At 35.7% G+C, this 16,158-nt stretch overlaps 1 protein-coding gene across 1 annotated transcript in view; it reads right to left on the reverse strand.

Moving 5' to 3' along the window:
- LOC107192867 (paired mesoderm homeobox protein 2B) overlaps positions 1-16,158 on the reverse strand; it is a 39,473-nt gene that overhangs the window by 12,422 nt on the left and 10,893 nt on the right. The window contains exon 2 of the mRNA XM_015582215.1: positions 9,663-9,868. Coding sequence (XP_015437701.1) covers positions 9,663-9,868 — 206 coding nt within the window. The remainder of the gene's footprint in view (positions 1-9,662; positions 9,869-16,158) is intronic.

A 16,158-nucleotide genomic window follows, 5' to 3' on the forward strand; every position in this document is an offset into this window, starting at 1 on the left:
AAAATGGGTCGCAAATCGCAGGAGACAACAATTTCTGAAAGGAAAATAATATTGAATTTATCAAAAGAAGAAAAGTCTTACTTAGCTATTACAAAAATAGTAAATAGAAGTCGTTTTACGTCGTTTAACATATTACTTCTTGAATGTTTATATTACATATCTAAATGCTATTATACTGCTGATCTTGAAGATGACCGCAATGTTTTGCAATAATTCGTCCCACAGTCACACGCTCAGCGGTAGTGTTGTCGTACAATATTTGTTTTGAAAATGGGATTTGTATAAATTCATGAATATATCTTTACATAACTCATTGGAGCTACACGTGACAAAAATTATACATTTCAACTTGAAGAATAAGACTTCTTTAAAAAATTAAGTCTTTGTTTGATTTTCTACTTAATTTCTTATTTTTTATTTCAACAACATAAATAAAGTTGTAAACTTGAGAAGTAATTCTGTTTAAATAAATAAATAAAAAAGAGCACGTTTTTACGATTTTACCCCGTTTACGGGAAAAGGACACATAAAACGATTTTTTGAAACTCATAAACAAAAAACATATATTATCTTCAAACCGTGACCTCTGTTTTCAAAACGTCTGAAGGAAATGTTACTACATTTTTAAAAAAACATTGGTTCTAATTGCATTACTTTTCATTAAGTAATACTCTAATGAAAACTTCAAAGTCGATTTTCTCGAAATAGCGTTTTGGAGTACGTACCCTTTTTCTATCAGCGGCCTCAATTATTAAGTTTAATGAGAAGGAAGAATGTATGGAAACTAGGGAGAAAATAATTGTTATGCAGTGTGTCCCAGCTGAAGAAGGTCATCTAAAACATCCGTTTTATTTTTAATGGCATGGGAAATGTTTAAAGCACAGTTTCAATGGCTTCGAAAGAGGAATACTGTAAAATGTAGAAGAATCTAAATGTTTTTAAGGTAACTTTTTCAGTGTTTTTTGAAAGACCCCGATATTTTTTTGCAGGAAAGCATATTTTTTCTATTGTATATTTTAGCAGATGACAAAATGCATTGCAGTTTGTGATCTTCAGATGACTTTGAACACCAGAAGAATGTTCAAAGGGTACAAGCATTGTTTATTTGTTATGTCTTTAACTTTCATGCTCATATAGAATTAATATTATCCGACTATGTTGAAGTATTAGAGTACAATGTAATTTTTCGAAAACTATCGAGCCAGATACCCTTAATAATTTGTATCCTCTATTTTTCAGCCCTTTTCGACAACCTAATAAAACAACTTATTAACCAAAACTTATCTGCTTTAAGTGGACAACGTATAACAATAGCAAACATTTCGAATAATGTACTCAATGTCATCTTGAGTTCTTTTTAAATGGAAGCATATCATTTTTCCCAATATATTATAAAGAATATTAAGATGTATTCAACCGACACAAAATATTACATGTTTATTCAAGCTACACTAAATTCACAGCAGTAGAAGTATGTAGTTAAACGAAATCAAGATAGAGTTGAAGCGTTTCTGCTATTTTACGAGCCAGCACATTCTTTCCATTTAAAAGTCCACATAACGCACATGAACTTTGGTTAATAACTTACTAATTATATTATCGTGAGCATCTGAAAAATTGTAGATACCGTTAGAGTAAATACTATGTATACTTATCAACCCTTATAATGTAAGTTCAATCGCATTAGTACCAGTCCCTTGTTAGATTTGGTTCCTTTGAAATGTAAAGAACTAACAACTCATACTTTTACCATCCCTTATATCGTACATTAATATCCACAGAACTTCAAACTTATTTTTATTAACGTATCTATATTTTAACTTAAAATATACAATTTTTATTATTTAATTTGCGTCACTGATAGATACGTTAGTAAAAATTGACGACAGTCGAAAGTAACCAAAATGAAACTCTCGTCATTGATATATGTAGATTACCGCGTAACCAAACAAAATTTCCGTCACCTATGGTTATTCGTAAACAGAATAGTTAAAAATCCATATTCTTTATTCACGTCACATTTTGAAAAATTTCTTCGAAAATTATTAATATCTGGTTTCCATTTAAATAAAAATTACTTTTTACTCAATGACTTTTTTCCAAAAAATATTTAAAATAACTGTTATTCCTGGTCTCTGGTTTTAATTAAGAAATTCAATACTGTATATAATTTCAATACTATAATAAACTAAAATACTTTTGTTGTTAAATAAAAATCCTTCAATTACATTCGTGTTTTTAATTGAATTCGTCATTTTTACGAATGTTTCTTACAGGATAGCTTAATTACGTAGGGTTACACAGATCTGCGGAGCTTCGGTACCTAAGGACTGAAGGATTCCGAATCGATAATAAAATAAACGTGGCTCCGTGAAGTCGATTACGGTCGCGCAAACACAAATTCACTAACGGAAGACAAAACCGCGTTACCTACCGGGGACAAGAGTCGCGGAGATGATTATCTTTCGCTTCGGGAGGAGAAGTTTCACGGCGGGAAGCCTGGAAAATGGTTTAATAAAATAAATACAATGAGCTCCGCAGCCCCCGTGGCTCCGAATTCGCGTACTGGCAAGGAAGTACAGAAGGGGTAGGGGTGGAGGCTGACGAGGAGAGATATAATATCTTTGGGGTTGCAGGGGGCGAGTAATAGCTGAGAACAAAGCCGCGGTTCCATCGGGACCTTCCTCTGCTTGTCTTCTTCATACCTATCTCTCTCTCCCTTCAGCCATTTTTTCCTCATTTCAAATTTAATACGAAAGACGCCGGTAATGGCGCTGCTTCAACCCCGCCCCCTTCTTCGACAAGATAAACGCATTTAATCTTTCGACACTTGTTACGTGAGTCTACGATGGACGCTGAATACGCTCAGACAACTGTCTCTGGTCCTTTCTGTAACGGAGTCAATTGAATCGCGGAGGAAAATTTCTTGGAGAGACAGTAGAGGTAGGTTAGGGTTCACGAGAGACGATGATATGAAGAGGATTAGTATGTTTAGGCCCCTTGTAAGGAATTATGCATATGGAGCTCGTGTGTCATGTTAGGAACATAGGTAGAACATTTTTGGGGTAAATGTTTACGAAAAAGAACCACCCTCCGATCTGGATGATTTTTTAATATGGTGTAAAGGTCATCAACGACCATCAAATTTCTTCTTGATGGTCGTTGTTTGTTAAAAAGTTATTAATAAATAACTTATATAATTAATAATATCAATGATTTTTGTATAGGTCGACCCAAAAATATATTTGATACGAAATTGAATTAATCGAGAACTTGTTATACAAATTGTAGCGGGTATTTAAAGGAATACTAGTAATCAACATCGCAAAAAGGAAATATTTTCAAATCAACGAAATTACTTTTGTCGTCAGGAGTGAAGTCAGATCTTGATTCATACATGCTACTTCAACTTCAATAAAAAAGAATTTTCGCATTGTAAGCAATGAATTTAAACATTTGTTATATCTTTGAAAATTAGTACGAAGTTTTGCGTATTTTCAAAAAATTTCTCTGGAAATGAATACAAGTAAAATAGCAATGGAAAAAGTATATCAATATAAAAAGGACGTCAAAGTATTTGTAAAAAAAGTTAAACAGTAATAAATTTTTCTATTTTATAAATTATTACACATTCTAAAGAATAATATAATTCTTAACAACTTGATTATCTAATTGTTTCTATAATGTGTTTTGAAAATGTACTAGTCAGCCTTAACAAATGTATGCAAAACTCATTTAGCCAAAGCCTCTTAATTCTTCATCGTATTTACGTCGGTAGAACTAAAAGGAACATTTTTTCGTGCAAATTTTTAAGCGCATTAGCACGATACATAATCTAATGGTAGAAGGCATCGTTATTCTTCGCGCTTGAGAGTTTCCGCGCGTACCCTTTTTCCATCGTGTCTCTGTTCTTCTCCTTCATTTTTTTTAATCTTCTTTTGTACCGCATTTAATCCAGCATACATCGATAATGGCGTTGCTACACTCCACCCCAATGTAAATACTTAATCTTTTGACACTTGCTACACGAATTTCCTTTTAATTATTAATAGACAAAGCTTCCTGCGGTTCAGGTTGCTCCAACGAAACCACTGTAATTCTTGCTTTGAGGCTGTTTTGTTAAATAAATGATGTAATTTAATGATGACTCATACATGAAGTAAATATCATGTATCTTTCAAGAAAATTATTCTATTCATTATAACATTTCGAATCTAATTATGACTATAAATTAAAACTTAATGTACATTAATTACAGTTACAAGTTTAATTGAGAAGATATCGTTTATTAGAGCGTGTGAATTTTGTCTTTTCTAGAATGATAATGTTTATATACAATTATAAATTACAATTACATTTTTCACACGAAATACTTAGAGATTTAAACATTGCGTCCTCCACTACTTCCTTTCATCAGAATGAAAGGAAGTATATTATCGAAGAAAGTTATGCAAAATATACTTGAACACTAAATAAATGTTTTACCCACTCCATCTGGATTTTGGTGGTAAAAAATCGTTCCAATCCAAGATAGCGCATGACGCCCAATGACGTCTTAAAGACGGCTTAAAAGCGTTTTAGACCCAAAATAGCCGTAAAATGGGCGTCTTCAAAGCGTCATTTGCTATCTGGGATCATTTGAACCGTTATAGTTCAACATCGAAGAATCGTCCCATCATTGTCGGAAAAGTCAACTAGCCCCGTCGGTTAGTCAGTCCAAGGCACGGTAGAAGACACCCCAGTGTGCCATGGGGGGGGGGGGTGGTCAGATGTGTCTGGCTCGCATTCCGTTGCCCCCCGTAATTCACATTACGCGCTTTGAAATTCAAACGCGGGAGCACGCGACTACGGTCGTTCGTCGGTCGGACCCTGTCGAACGCGCATGCGCGTCCAGCAGCTTCCGTCGATGTGCGCGCGGCGTAATTGTCTCACACGTTGCAGAAAGAGAAAGGGAGAGAGACGACGGAACAAATGTCAGCCGTGTGCACTCCAAGAGTGAACCTGCCTCGACGATTTGCCCTGGCGATGATCCACCCCCTCCACACCCCTTCGTCGCCCTTTGCCCCGCACGGGGCTCTAATTGGAGTAGGAGAAGAGGACCGGCACTGCATAAACGCGCCTATTTGTCCATTATTCCAGATTCCCTTTGTCTTCCCTAATGAAACAATGAGTCTGCGCCGTAATTGCGTCATAGCCGTCCTGTCACTACCTTCCTCCTCCCATTGTGTACACCGCTGGCCTGGCATGGCCTTCTCGTCTTATAATCCGGACAATGCAGCGGGATAATACACGTTGGGCCCCCCTCTACGCTGGACTATGAAGGATTCTTTTGCCCAGGCCGTTTCCCATTGTTCCATCATGTTTTTCTCGTTTTCTTAGCCCGTTTCAACCGCCACCCTGCCACCCCCTTCGTGTTTATAGTTCGGGTTCGATGGACGATAGAGGATCGAATTAAGCGCGTTGACACGTGGATTAATTGATTGTCCACTCGGTGGTCGAGCATTTGATCTCGGTGGAGATTAAAGTGTCAATTCACTTCTTTTTACAAATTAGAATGAGAACAATTACTGGTGTATTTCGTTACTTGGCTTTGAGATTGTTGGTTTATGATTATGTTTTGGTACTAGGAATAGAGATTGTTCTTAAATTACATAATACTCTTTTGCGGGGGGGGGGGGGCGAATTTTTTACGTAATATTTTTTTAACTTAATTTTCAAGATGAGTACCCTAAAAAATTATGCTTTTGTAACTGAAGAAATGTAATGTGAAAATATTACGTAAGGAAGGGAGGGTAGGGCGTTGGAACATAAAATTTTACGAATTCTTATACTGAGGGTGGGAAGGGGTAAAAAATTGTCAAAACCACCGTTGCGTAATTTAAAGACGACCCCATAAAGAATTTAATTATGGATTTTTGGAGATTAACCCCTTGCCTTACATCTTTTTTGACGACTTAACGCATATGAGTTTCTTCATTATTACTAAATTCCATGTTCATCGTGAGTGTACACCTATACCCTAAAAGTTAAATATCAAAATCAACAAACTAGTAATTTCACTTCGATTTACAGGAAATTGATAATAATCATGTTTACTAAATTCAGTTAGACACCGTCACAACCAGTTTGACTTATCATTATAAGGTAAGGTGTAAATCGTTGGTTTTCAAAATCGTATTCAATATAGTGTTGAAAGAGTATTTAAATGTTAAGTTAGTACTCTTTTAAGGGTATTAAGCTGGTTGCACACACTTTTCAAAAGAATTAGGGGATTCCTGTAGTGAACAACCTTACTAAACTAGAGAAACGAGATAAATGGTATAGGTTTGATAAACTAACATTATTTTCATGCGATGCTAACATCTAGTTTTGTTTTTATTAAACATTATCCAGAAATTTCACACTGTATTTACAGTTATAGATGTTAAAATATATGATCCTTTACTTGTGCATTCATAAGATAAGTTGGTGGTCATTTTTTATGACGCTGATGTGAAGTTTTCATTATACGAAGATTCATAATACATTTAAGATGTTTTAAATCTCGTTTAATTTCCATCGATTGTTGAGTCTAAAGAACCCATCCATTATTATTCCAGTCAAAGTATTCTTGGATTTGTTACAAAAACACAACTGTACGAATGCACTCTGTATAAATACAGTCTGACTTTTTTACTAACATTTCAGATATATTTTCTCAAGGAAAAGATATTAATACAGTATGAATAGTATGGAAATACATTTAAGAAAATGTATGTAATATAACTGTATTCAAGAAAAAACTCATCAATTTTGGAATAAAATCTTTAAAGAACATATACATACTATTTTTAAAGTACTTCTGGACTCTTTTAAAAACAATTCATAAATAACATTGACTACGTAAAAGCCAATAAAATATATTTTGTTTCTACTCCTTTGGAAGGTAGGTACAGTAATATTATTTGACTCGAACGGGATAATCTTGTTTTATTGTTAAAAAATATTTAGAAGTTATTTGTGAAACACAATGAAAAGCACATAATCTAATCGTCAAAATTTATATATCTAAAATTATTATCAAGTCATATTTCTTATACGAATTTCCATTTCCATAGATTATTTTAGTATGTCGAAACCGACGTAAAATTCGGTTCATTAATTAAAAATAAAAGAAAAATCACATTCCTTTGTCTCCAATTCTCCCACAGCTTTATCACATTAGTGTCTACTGTAAGTGCATAAAATCCACAAATTATTCATTTCCAGACATATGTTTATTAAGTTCTTTCAATAGTTCGTTTCCATCAATCCTCAAAAACCGTAAACATAGTTCATTTACGTTCTTACGCGGATAATTGATCACCACGGGTGGATGATCACGTAGAGTAGCAAAAAAAAAAAAAAAATTGATCCCCGACTGAATTCTGTCGGTATTTGTTCTGGGAAAAGGGGGAAGGGAATTAAAAATCTAACATCGGCGATCGGATATCCTGCAGATGTTCCAACAGGATTTCAGTAGGGAATCGCTATTACTGCAGGGATTCTCTGCTGCGCGAATTACGCCGGTGTGAGTAAATATGGCCGGGGAGGATGTGGCCAAGAGTACAAAGTAATCCCGGAGATTACCGGCTTATTCTGTCAGAAGATTATGTCAGGTCGAGGGTGTCAGCAGCTTCCTCGGGCATTGGCTGCGCCCTAAATCTATCCCCGCGTAGCTGACGCTCACGCACTTATGGCTGACGATTTATCCTCCCGTGTCAAAGAAATCAACCGTCGAGATCGTTTGTTTTTCATAAATTTGTTAGAAAAAAATTCGTTAAAAAATTTGGAACAGGTCAAAAATGATCCAGCACCGTCTAGTGTCGTATTATTGGATATTTCCTCGTCAGATGGATAAGAATGACAAAATTTGAAAATTTTTATAACAATCAGGTCGTGAAATATTGTACAGGGTGAGTCAATGTGAACTACTGTAGGAAATACATAACTCGTTACCTATTGCCTGTATCAGAAAACGTTTTAGTGAATTATGTAGCATTAATGCAATTTGATGTTTTTTTATTTGTTTGAGATATCGTTTCCATCTTTTTTTAATACCACGTTGTTGTCGATAGAAGGACGAATTCAGCGACCTATAGCATGATGGTATTTAACAAAAGATGTATTTACCTTGATAAAACTCAAGGTCACCTTGATATTGTCAGAAAAAAAGAATATAAAAAAATCATATTGTATCCATAAATTCACAAAAGTGAAAAATAACAAGACACTACATATAATAATATACACATAAATTATTAATATGTACGTCTGCAATATACAGGGTATTTCACCTAACTTGACCACCTTAAATATATCGCTTATTGTGTATGATAGAAAAAATATCAGAGGAGAAAAATATTCTGTTCGAAGGCGCCAATACGGTGATGGGCCGAATTTTTTTCTCAAGGTCATTTTTTTCGAGATTTCAAGGTCATCGAATTTTTTTTAAATGGGACTACATATTTTCACTACAACACTCTTATAGCATATAAAAAAACAAATCCAACGAGGTGCAATATGTTGACCTTCACGTGACCTTTAGCGAAAAAATCATGAAATGTTTGTCAGTAAGCTCAGTACGCGTTCGGGGACGGTAAATGAAGGAATTTCAATTTCATTGGAACAGTCTTTAGTTAAATCTTTATTTTAGAAGGTGTTCAAAATGTGCACCATGAACCTGGATACATTTTTGGAGGCGGTAAATAAATTCTTGCTGTACATTTTTAAGTTGCTCTGCAGTAATTGATCTACATTCATGTAGAACCCTTTGTCGCATGTTTTCTGCTGTTGTGGGAACATCATTGTAAACTTTACTTTTTAGGTGTCCCCACAGAAAGAAGTCAAGGAGCTTACCTTAACCCTAAGATTTACTTTGATAATAATGCTTGTAAACATACTTCAGCCGATGAAAGGAGAATACGAATGTCTGTTTACAAGCACAAGGGACAATTACACGGTACACTGTTCCAATGAAATTGAAATTCCTTCATTTACTGTCCCCGAACGCGTACCGAGCTTACTGACAAACATTTCATGATTTTTTCGCTAAAGGTCACGTGAAGGTCAACATATTGCACCTCGTTGGATTTGTTTTTTTATATGCTATAAGAGTGTTGTAGTGAAAATATGTAGTCCCATTAAAAAAAAATTCGATGACCTTGAAATCTCGAAAAAAATGACCTTGAGAAAAAAAATCGGCCCATCACCGTATTGGTGCCTTTGAACAGAATATTTTTCTCCCTTGATATTTTTTCTATCATACAAAATAAGCGATATCTTTAAGGTGGTCAAGTTAGGTGAAATACCCTGTATATGTATGTACGTACTTTAGTAGTTAATAAAAACTATTATTAAATTATGTTTTGGCCTTATAATTCTACAATTAGCGAAAAATTTGGAAAAGTATAAGTGGCTCTAATTTTTTGGCCAGGGACTATAGATTGTCTGTTCGGAGTGAAAGTTACTTGAGCAATTACCATGAGCGGTAAAATTTGACAGTATCTATAGCGGAATTCTGATTAGATATCCCTTTTCCCAATTAACCAATTTACGCTCGAGTCAGTGCGAGCTACTCGAGCTTGTCTGTCTTCCGGTGTCACGTTTCTGGTCTCGTATTTATTTACGGTAGCAGCACTAACCTGAACTCTGGCCTCCGTGAGGTTAATCTTCATCGCGAGATCCTCCCTCGTGAAGACATCCGGGTAGTGTGTCTGCGCAAACGCTGTCTCGAGTTCGTCGAGTTGTTGCACAGTGAACGTGGTCCTGTTCCGCCTCTGTTTCCGTCTCACGAACGAATCCTCGCCGACACCGTGCAAAGCTGGATGATACGGAGAGTAACTAGTATCTGAAACGATAAAAAATTGTACGGTTGAGTTTGGCACCTCGTCAATAAATGATCGTGGCTAGTGGGTTGCTCGCTGTATCTTAAAATAGTAATTTTTTATGTTGTATTATTGTACATATCTCGCCATATGCGCGATTTTTACTATGGTTATTATTAACTATTTGCACTTGAATGTCACAGTTAAAAGCTACACTTTTGGCCAACAGGACTATGTATTATATAGAAAGAAAATGATAGACCAGAAATTTCTTTTTTCTGATGTATACATGTGTTAGTTTAATTGCCGAAACGTTACGCGATCTTTAGAAATGAAACCAAAAATAAAGCACACTTCGATTGGTTCTTAATGAACTGTATTTACAATATTGTGTGTTTGTGTGTGTATGTGTGATGTTCACCGAGTGAGTTCGGGATTGAGTCTAATATTTACAAAGTCTGGGCGCGCCTCTGACGTTGCACTTCACCCTCGTTGGCGATATGCTTTGTTAATAACGGTTTCTAAATAATGAATTCTTATTGGTTGAACCCTGAAGGAGTAGGGATATACCTTGAATTTTCCGAGGTTCGTGGTGGAGGAAAATGTTCCTTCAGGAAGAAATGCACGCCTGAAAATAATTAAAAACACGTTGCCAAATTTGGCTTGACCGCGCCGAGGTTGCGAAAGTCACCCAACGGTACAAGTTTATGACGATATTGTTCTTCGCTTCGGTCATATTACGCGACCGGGACCGGCTGCCGACCAAATGTTGGACCTTCTCTATTGTCTATTGTATAAGATTGTCGAAAAGATTAAAGAGATACACAATTGAAGTCAAACGGACAAGAAATAGACGCGTACATTATTACGGGAAATTGAATGGCTAAATTGGAGTTTTGTTGGAAAGTAATAACCGCTGCTATGGAGCACTATAATTGTACGACGGATGAACATGTTTGAAAATTCTATTTGAACAATAATTTCTCGAATAACTGCATGAATATTGGTGGCAATTTCATTGCTTGATGAATTTGACATTTGCAAACATATTCATATAGGTATCCCACAAATTATTATTCAAACTGAACGCTTTCAAATGTGTCATTGAATTCGTGTTAAAATGCTAATTAATAAAATGACAATAAATAAATCTGTAGTTCTATTTAAAAAAATACATTCTTACTAAAATCTTTGTAAATAACAGTTTAAAAATTTAGAATAATCTATTGTATTAAGTTTGCTCCATGAAATTAAACAACTTTTGTATGAAACATTTCTTCGTATTTTCAATTGTTACAGACACAATAGTGTGTATACATTTAAATCAGACATACTGTATACAATATCATTGTGATATTTGATCCTTGCAATGCTTCAGAAACATTGGAATAATTTTTCTAATTTGTTTGAAATTAGAAGATAAAATGGTGATGACTGTTTTTATGCAGGACAACGATCTGAAACATACTTTGAAGATCTGTATAAATTATTTGAATCAACTATAAAATAAAAATGAGTTGCAAATAATGAAATGATCCCTGTAGTTTCTTGATCTTAACCAAATCGGAACAGTATGGGATGAGTTATACAGAAGGGTAAGAACGACATATCGAAAGCCAAAAATTTATTTATAGAGAAACTTGGAGGGGAATTCGATCAGATATCTTAAAAAATTGAATCAAAAGAGTATCACATTTATATCCAAACTAATTGAAGTACTTATAATTCAACAAAACAATAATAATGCAATAAAACAACTTTCATTTTTTAATTTTAATTTTTCGAGTTTTTGCCACGTTTTCGTGATTTCGAATCACCGTGTGGCGGTCGAAGCGTGCGCATAAGTACAAAAGGACAAAAGGGGGATGAAGGGAAACGTTCGTATTAGCTGCGCATGGATTCACAAGTCCGGTTGGGGGGGGGGAGGGGGTAAACGTGACGAAGCCCGGAGAACCGCTTATTAATGATGCAAAGCAATCAGCGCAATTAATTACCGCGGCGCTAAGCCGAGGCTTAGCGAAAAACACAAATTAATTTCCTAAACTCATAAAAATTCATACGGTTCGCTTGGTACCGAACAAGCGGCCAGGTCTCGCTATATCGACTGGCACCTGGCTTCTCCTATATTCGCATGCATACGGTATATGCGCGTGCAGATTCACACGGAATTACAAATTTCCACCAGTGTTATCCTCGTTGCCTCTGACGAAAAGCAGGGAAAGGTTGCCGAATTTGAACCATCGCATCGCCTAGGTTGGACCCCTACTGTAAATTGTTGTGTCTAAGTAATTTTAACTGTATGATAGACAATAAGTGTTGTTTATATACTAAGGTAGTTACTGCATTCAACACTACAGACTACTCTCGATTATCGTCCCGAACTCGAGTCTGCGCCGGGACAGTAATCGTATAGGAAGAAATGCTTCAGACCCTCGTAAATTCGTCTCTTGCTCGAAACCCGAGCCTGGGCAACAAAAGCGGAGGAACAACAAACTATGCGCTTAACACCCCCCCCCCCCCCCGAGTGGTGGGGATATTGCCTTGACAATAATCGTGTAGTACAAGCCAGACGATAATCGAGAGGAGTGTGTATTAGAAAGTGCCAAATGATGTTCAGATAAACGAAAGCAGTAAGCTATAACAGTTAAGATGTAAATATTTTAACATCAAAATGAAAGTTCTCCAATTGTTTTGAAGTAGTAAAACATTAATATATGTATACAGAGTGATTCTACTAAAGGTGCCATCTAAATGTTGTATAGTATCGAAAGGACTATACCTTGTATCAATTAGTTTGTTGCTATTTCCTTTTCTTAATGATATAGGAAGGTCGCCTTGAATTTTTTCACTGCAACGAGTAAAATTTGATCCTGTTATTAGAAAGGGTGTTGAATGGTGAGTAAAAGCCTATTAGGGTGTATGGGTTTAAAAACTAATAATTAATGAAATATTCTTCAGTGAATGATGTTAAACTTTCGTAAATGTAAAATCCGTACAACAATTACATTGTACGTCGGTGTTTACGAACGACGACATTTACCTTGCCTGATTGTTTAGATTGCATTATTGGAAGCGTATCTTAATTTCTGCGACAATTATTAGATATCTCCAGTTCAAGCATCACGTTCAGTAAAAATCGTTTAAAGAATAATATCTCGGTAACTATTTATTTTTGGACCTATACACCCTAACAGTTTTTTACTCAAAATACAACATTTCTTCCAACTGTAAAGTCAACTTTTACCCATTACAGTGAAAAAATTCAAGGTCCCAAACTTCATATCTTGGTAAAAAAACGAAATAGCAACAGACTAATTATTACATCGTATAGCCCTTTCGATACCATACAACTTTTTGTTGAAACATTTCTTGATAGAACAAACAGTTGTCGTGCGTTTGTCTGCGAGATGATAAAATTCACGTTCTGTCGATAACAAGTTACGCATGGCGGAAACGAACTTTCGTAATCTGCCGCGGAACAATTACACCGTTCAGCAAACTCATATCGTGTCACTGGCAATAGTCTCCCCGCCCCTGCAAAATTAATACGAACCGTTCGCGAGGATTTTCGCCATGCGGTATATATGACGCTTGGAATTAAATTTCCCGCGATCGATGTCCTGTCCCCGCGTTTAATGGTCAGTCTTTTCATCGCGGAAAATATATATTCGGCGTATATTTTCTCTAATTCTCTCGGTTTGTTTATTGATCGTTGTTTTTGCAATTTTACCCTGCATTTTTCGCAACAGTTTTCGATGTTGTCGCTGCTGGTATTACTTTATTATTACATAAGCTAATATTACTTTTCGAATTCTGCTACAGAAAAGTCGAATTTGTACAACGCCAAAATTATGTAAAACTTTTATCGTTTACTTTTTCACTTATTATAGAAGTTTTTAAACACGAAAATTAGCAATATTTAATGGCGTTTTCATTTATGTTCACGGAAAACAAAACTTTCGACGATGACCATAAACTTCCTTTTAGTTCAGTGATTTCCCGATATTTACAATTTACGAATTAGTTTTCGAGGAAAATTGAGTTGATCGATGTACCTAACGAAAATTTTTAAATTCAGACTTTCTCTAAATTCGAGTTAATGAGTAAATAAAAATGCAAATGTTCGCGTTTCCACGGTATTAAATATTTATATCATATTTTTAAAATTCGGTGTTTTTATTTAACCTGAATAAGTCGAATTTATAACATGCACCTATTTAAGTCATTTTTAAACTCTACATATTTTCGTGTGATCTTTTTTGTTTTATAACTTCAATTGACTGAAGAGCAATCCTATTAAGCTAATTTATGTTTTTGAGAGACTTTTATTGTAGCTATAGGTATAATCATGAAATTGCGCCCATTATAAGGAATGAATATTTGCATTTTTCCTTTAGATTCATAAATCTAAATTTATCTATAGTGTTCCCTCTTTAAATATACAGTTTACCTATAAGGGGCTCCGTCTTTTATATGAAATATCCATTAAACAATATTTATGTCAGACTTCGAGTAATTTCGGAATGCCTTGTAATATTTACTGCGTATCTGATAAGTGTCCTAACACTTATGAACGGGGGTATATGTACATATGTATAATCTATATGACTTGCACAACATGAATAGACTCATATAACACGGAACGTAACCCTTAAGTAATAGAAGGTTCCACTATCTAATGAATTTTAAACATTATTTTCTTTCTAATAAACCATCTACACCAAGTTTATTATTCACAGATCAACCTCAAAAACTGTAAATTAACCCTCAATTAGTAAGGTGAAAATCTTATTACTTATTACACAACTGTGGTTGTTTTGCATTCTCATGTAAGAAATCATCGAACAACCAAATACAGTGATTCCTCGATGAATGCGACACGAGCAACGGTGGTATTTAGTAAAAACTAAATTTATGAGGGGCTGGAAACCGTTCTGCCTTGCCATGAACGCTCCGAAGCGGAGCCGAGTACGCCGCACTCATCGAAACATTACTGTAACACGACTTCGAATAACTACGGAATGAAAATAAAATATCCAAAAAATATTCATTGGCTCAGACCTCACATCACCAGTTAAGGATTAACATGAATATCCAGAATCTCTTTATCACACCATTCCCCGATCAAAAGCACCGAAAACACTCGCAACAAGATCAGAGAATCGCGAGGAAAATGGCCGACGTGGTTGTAGAATCGAGGACCGGTTGGTCGGCTAAACACATTTACCGGCGGCCGAGACTAAAATCCACTCAAGATCTTAGATTAAACTCGGGCCGAGGTAAATCCCCGCCACGAGACAACTCGTACAACTCATCGTGAGTCGGCTTGATCCAATTTATTAGTGTACTACCCGGGAGGGGGGTGTGCACGGAAAGAAAGGTCCCCGTCTGTTTCCCCCCGCTGACTTCTGGGCTCCCACTTCGTGCTCCTGTGTGTCCTTCCCGGCGACGAGACGTCGACAGGCGAGCTTTGTCTCCCCCGCAGAGGGAAAACAATAGGGGGGGATTAATTTCTTGCCGGTAAGAAAAGAGACGGCCGAGGCTCACGCGTGCCTAGTCGACGCGCGCTACGTGCGCCTTTAAAACACTTCTGTAGTCCTGTCTGTCCTGACAGGACCGCTCAGGACGCGTGCTTGATAAAAGCCGCGGGGTAAGTTAAGGGGGTATTCCCACTCTGAGGCATCATTTTTAAGTGATTTTGAGAACTAAGAATTAATGGACTAAGAAACTTGTAGTGTTTCGTACCCGTTTGTTTACATTTGAAGAATACATAGTAAAACTTTTGTGCAATTATCCCTTATATCAGAGGTCGGCAAACTTTTGAGTCAGAAGAGCCAAACCTGTCCCTTATAACAATTTAAAAATTATTTTAAAGGTTCAAATATATTTTTATAAATAAGGCAAATTTAAAGTAACATTATAACAAGTTAAAATATTAATTATATCTTTATTAAATGAAGAAACAATCTCAGTTCACAAAATCAGTGAAAAGCAGCAGTATCTGAGGGTGTCATCCGGAGCTTTAAACAGTTAATGAGATTAAATAATTATTCTACAAATGTCGATTCATTTATAAAGAAGTACTATTTTATTATAAAAATTGAAAATTCCACGTTCAAATAATTAAAAATGACGAAATACTTTTATCTTTTATTCGTTATTCGAAACTTTTTATCTAGATAAAGAGTTTGCCCATCTCTACGTGTAAGTACCCAAAGAGCCGCACTTGGCTCGCGAGCCGTAGTTTCCGACCCCTGCCTTATATTCACAAAGTTATTAAATGTTTTTTGCAGCGTATAAGTTTAAATGGCCG

The sequence above is a fragment of the Dufourea novaeangliae genome, unplaced genomic scaffold (genome assembly GCF_001272555.1).
Source record: "Dufourea novaeangliae isolate 0120121106 unplaced genomic scaffold, ASM127255v1 scaffold443, whole genome shotgun sequence".
Lineage (NCBI taxonomy): Eukaryota > Metazoa > Arthropoda > Insecta > Hymenoptera > Halictidae > Dufourea > Dufourea novaeangliae.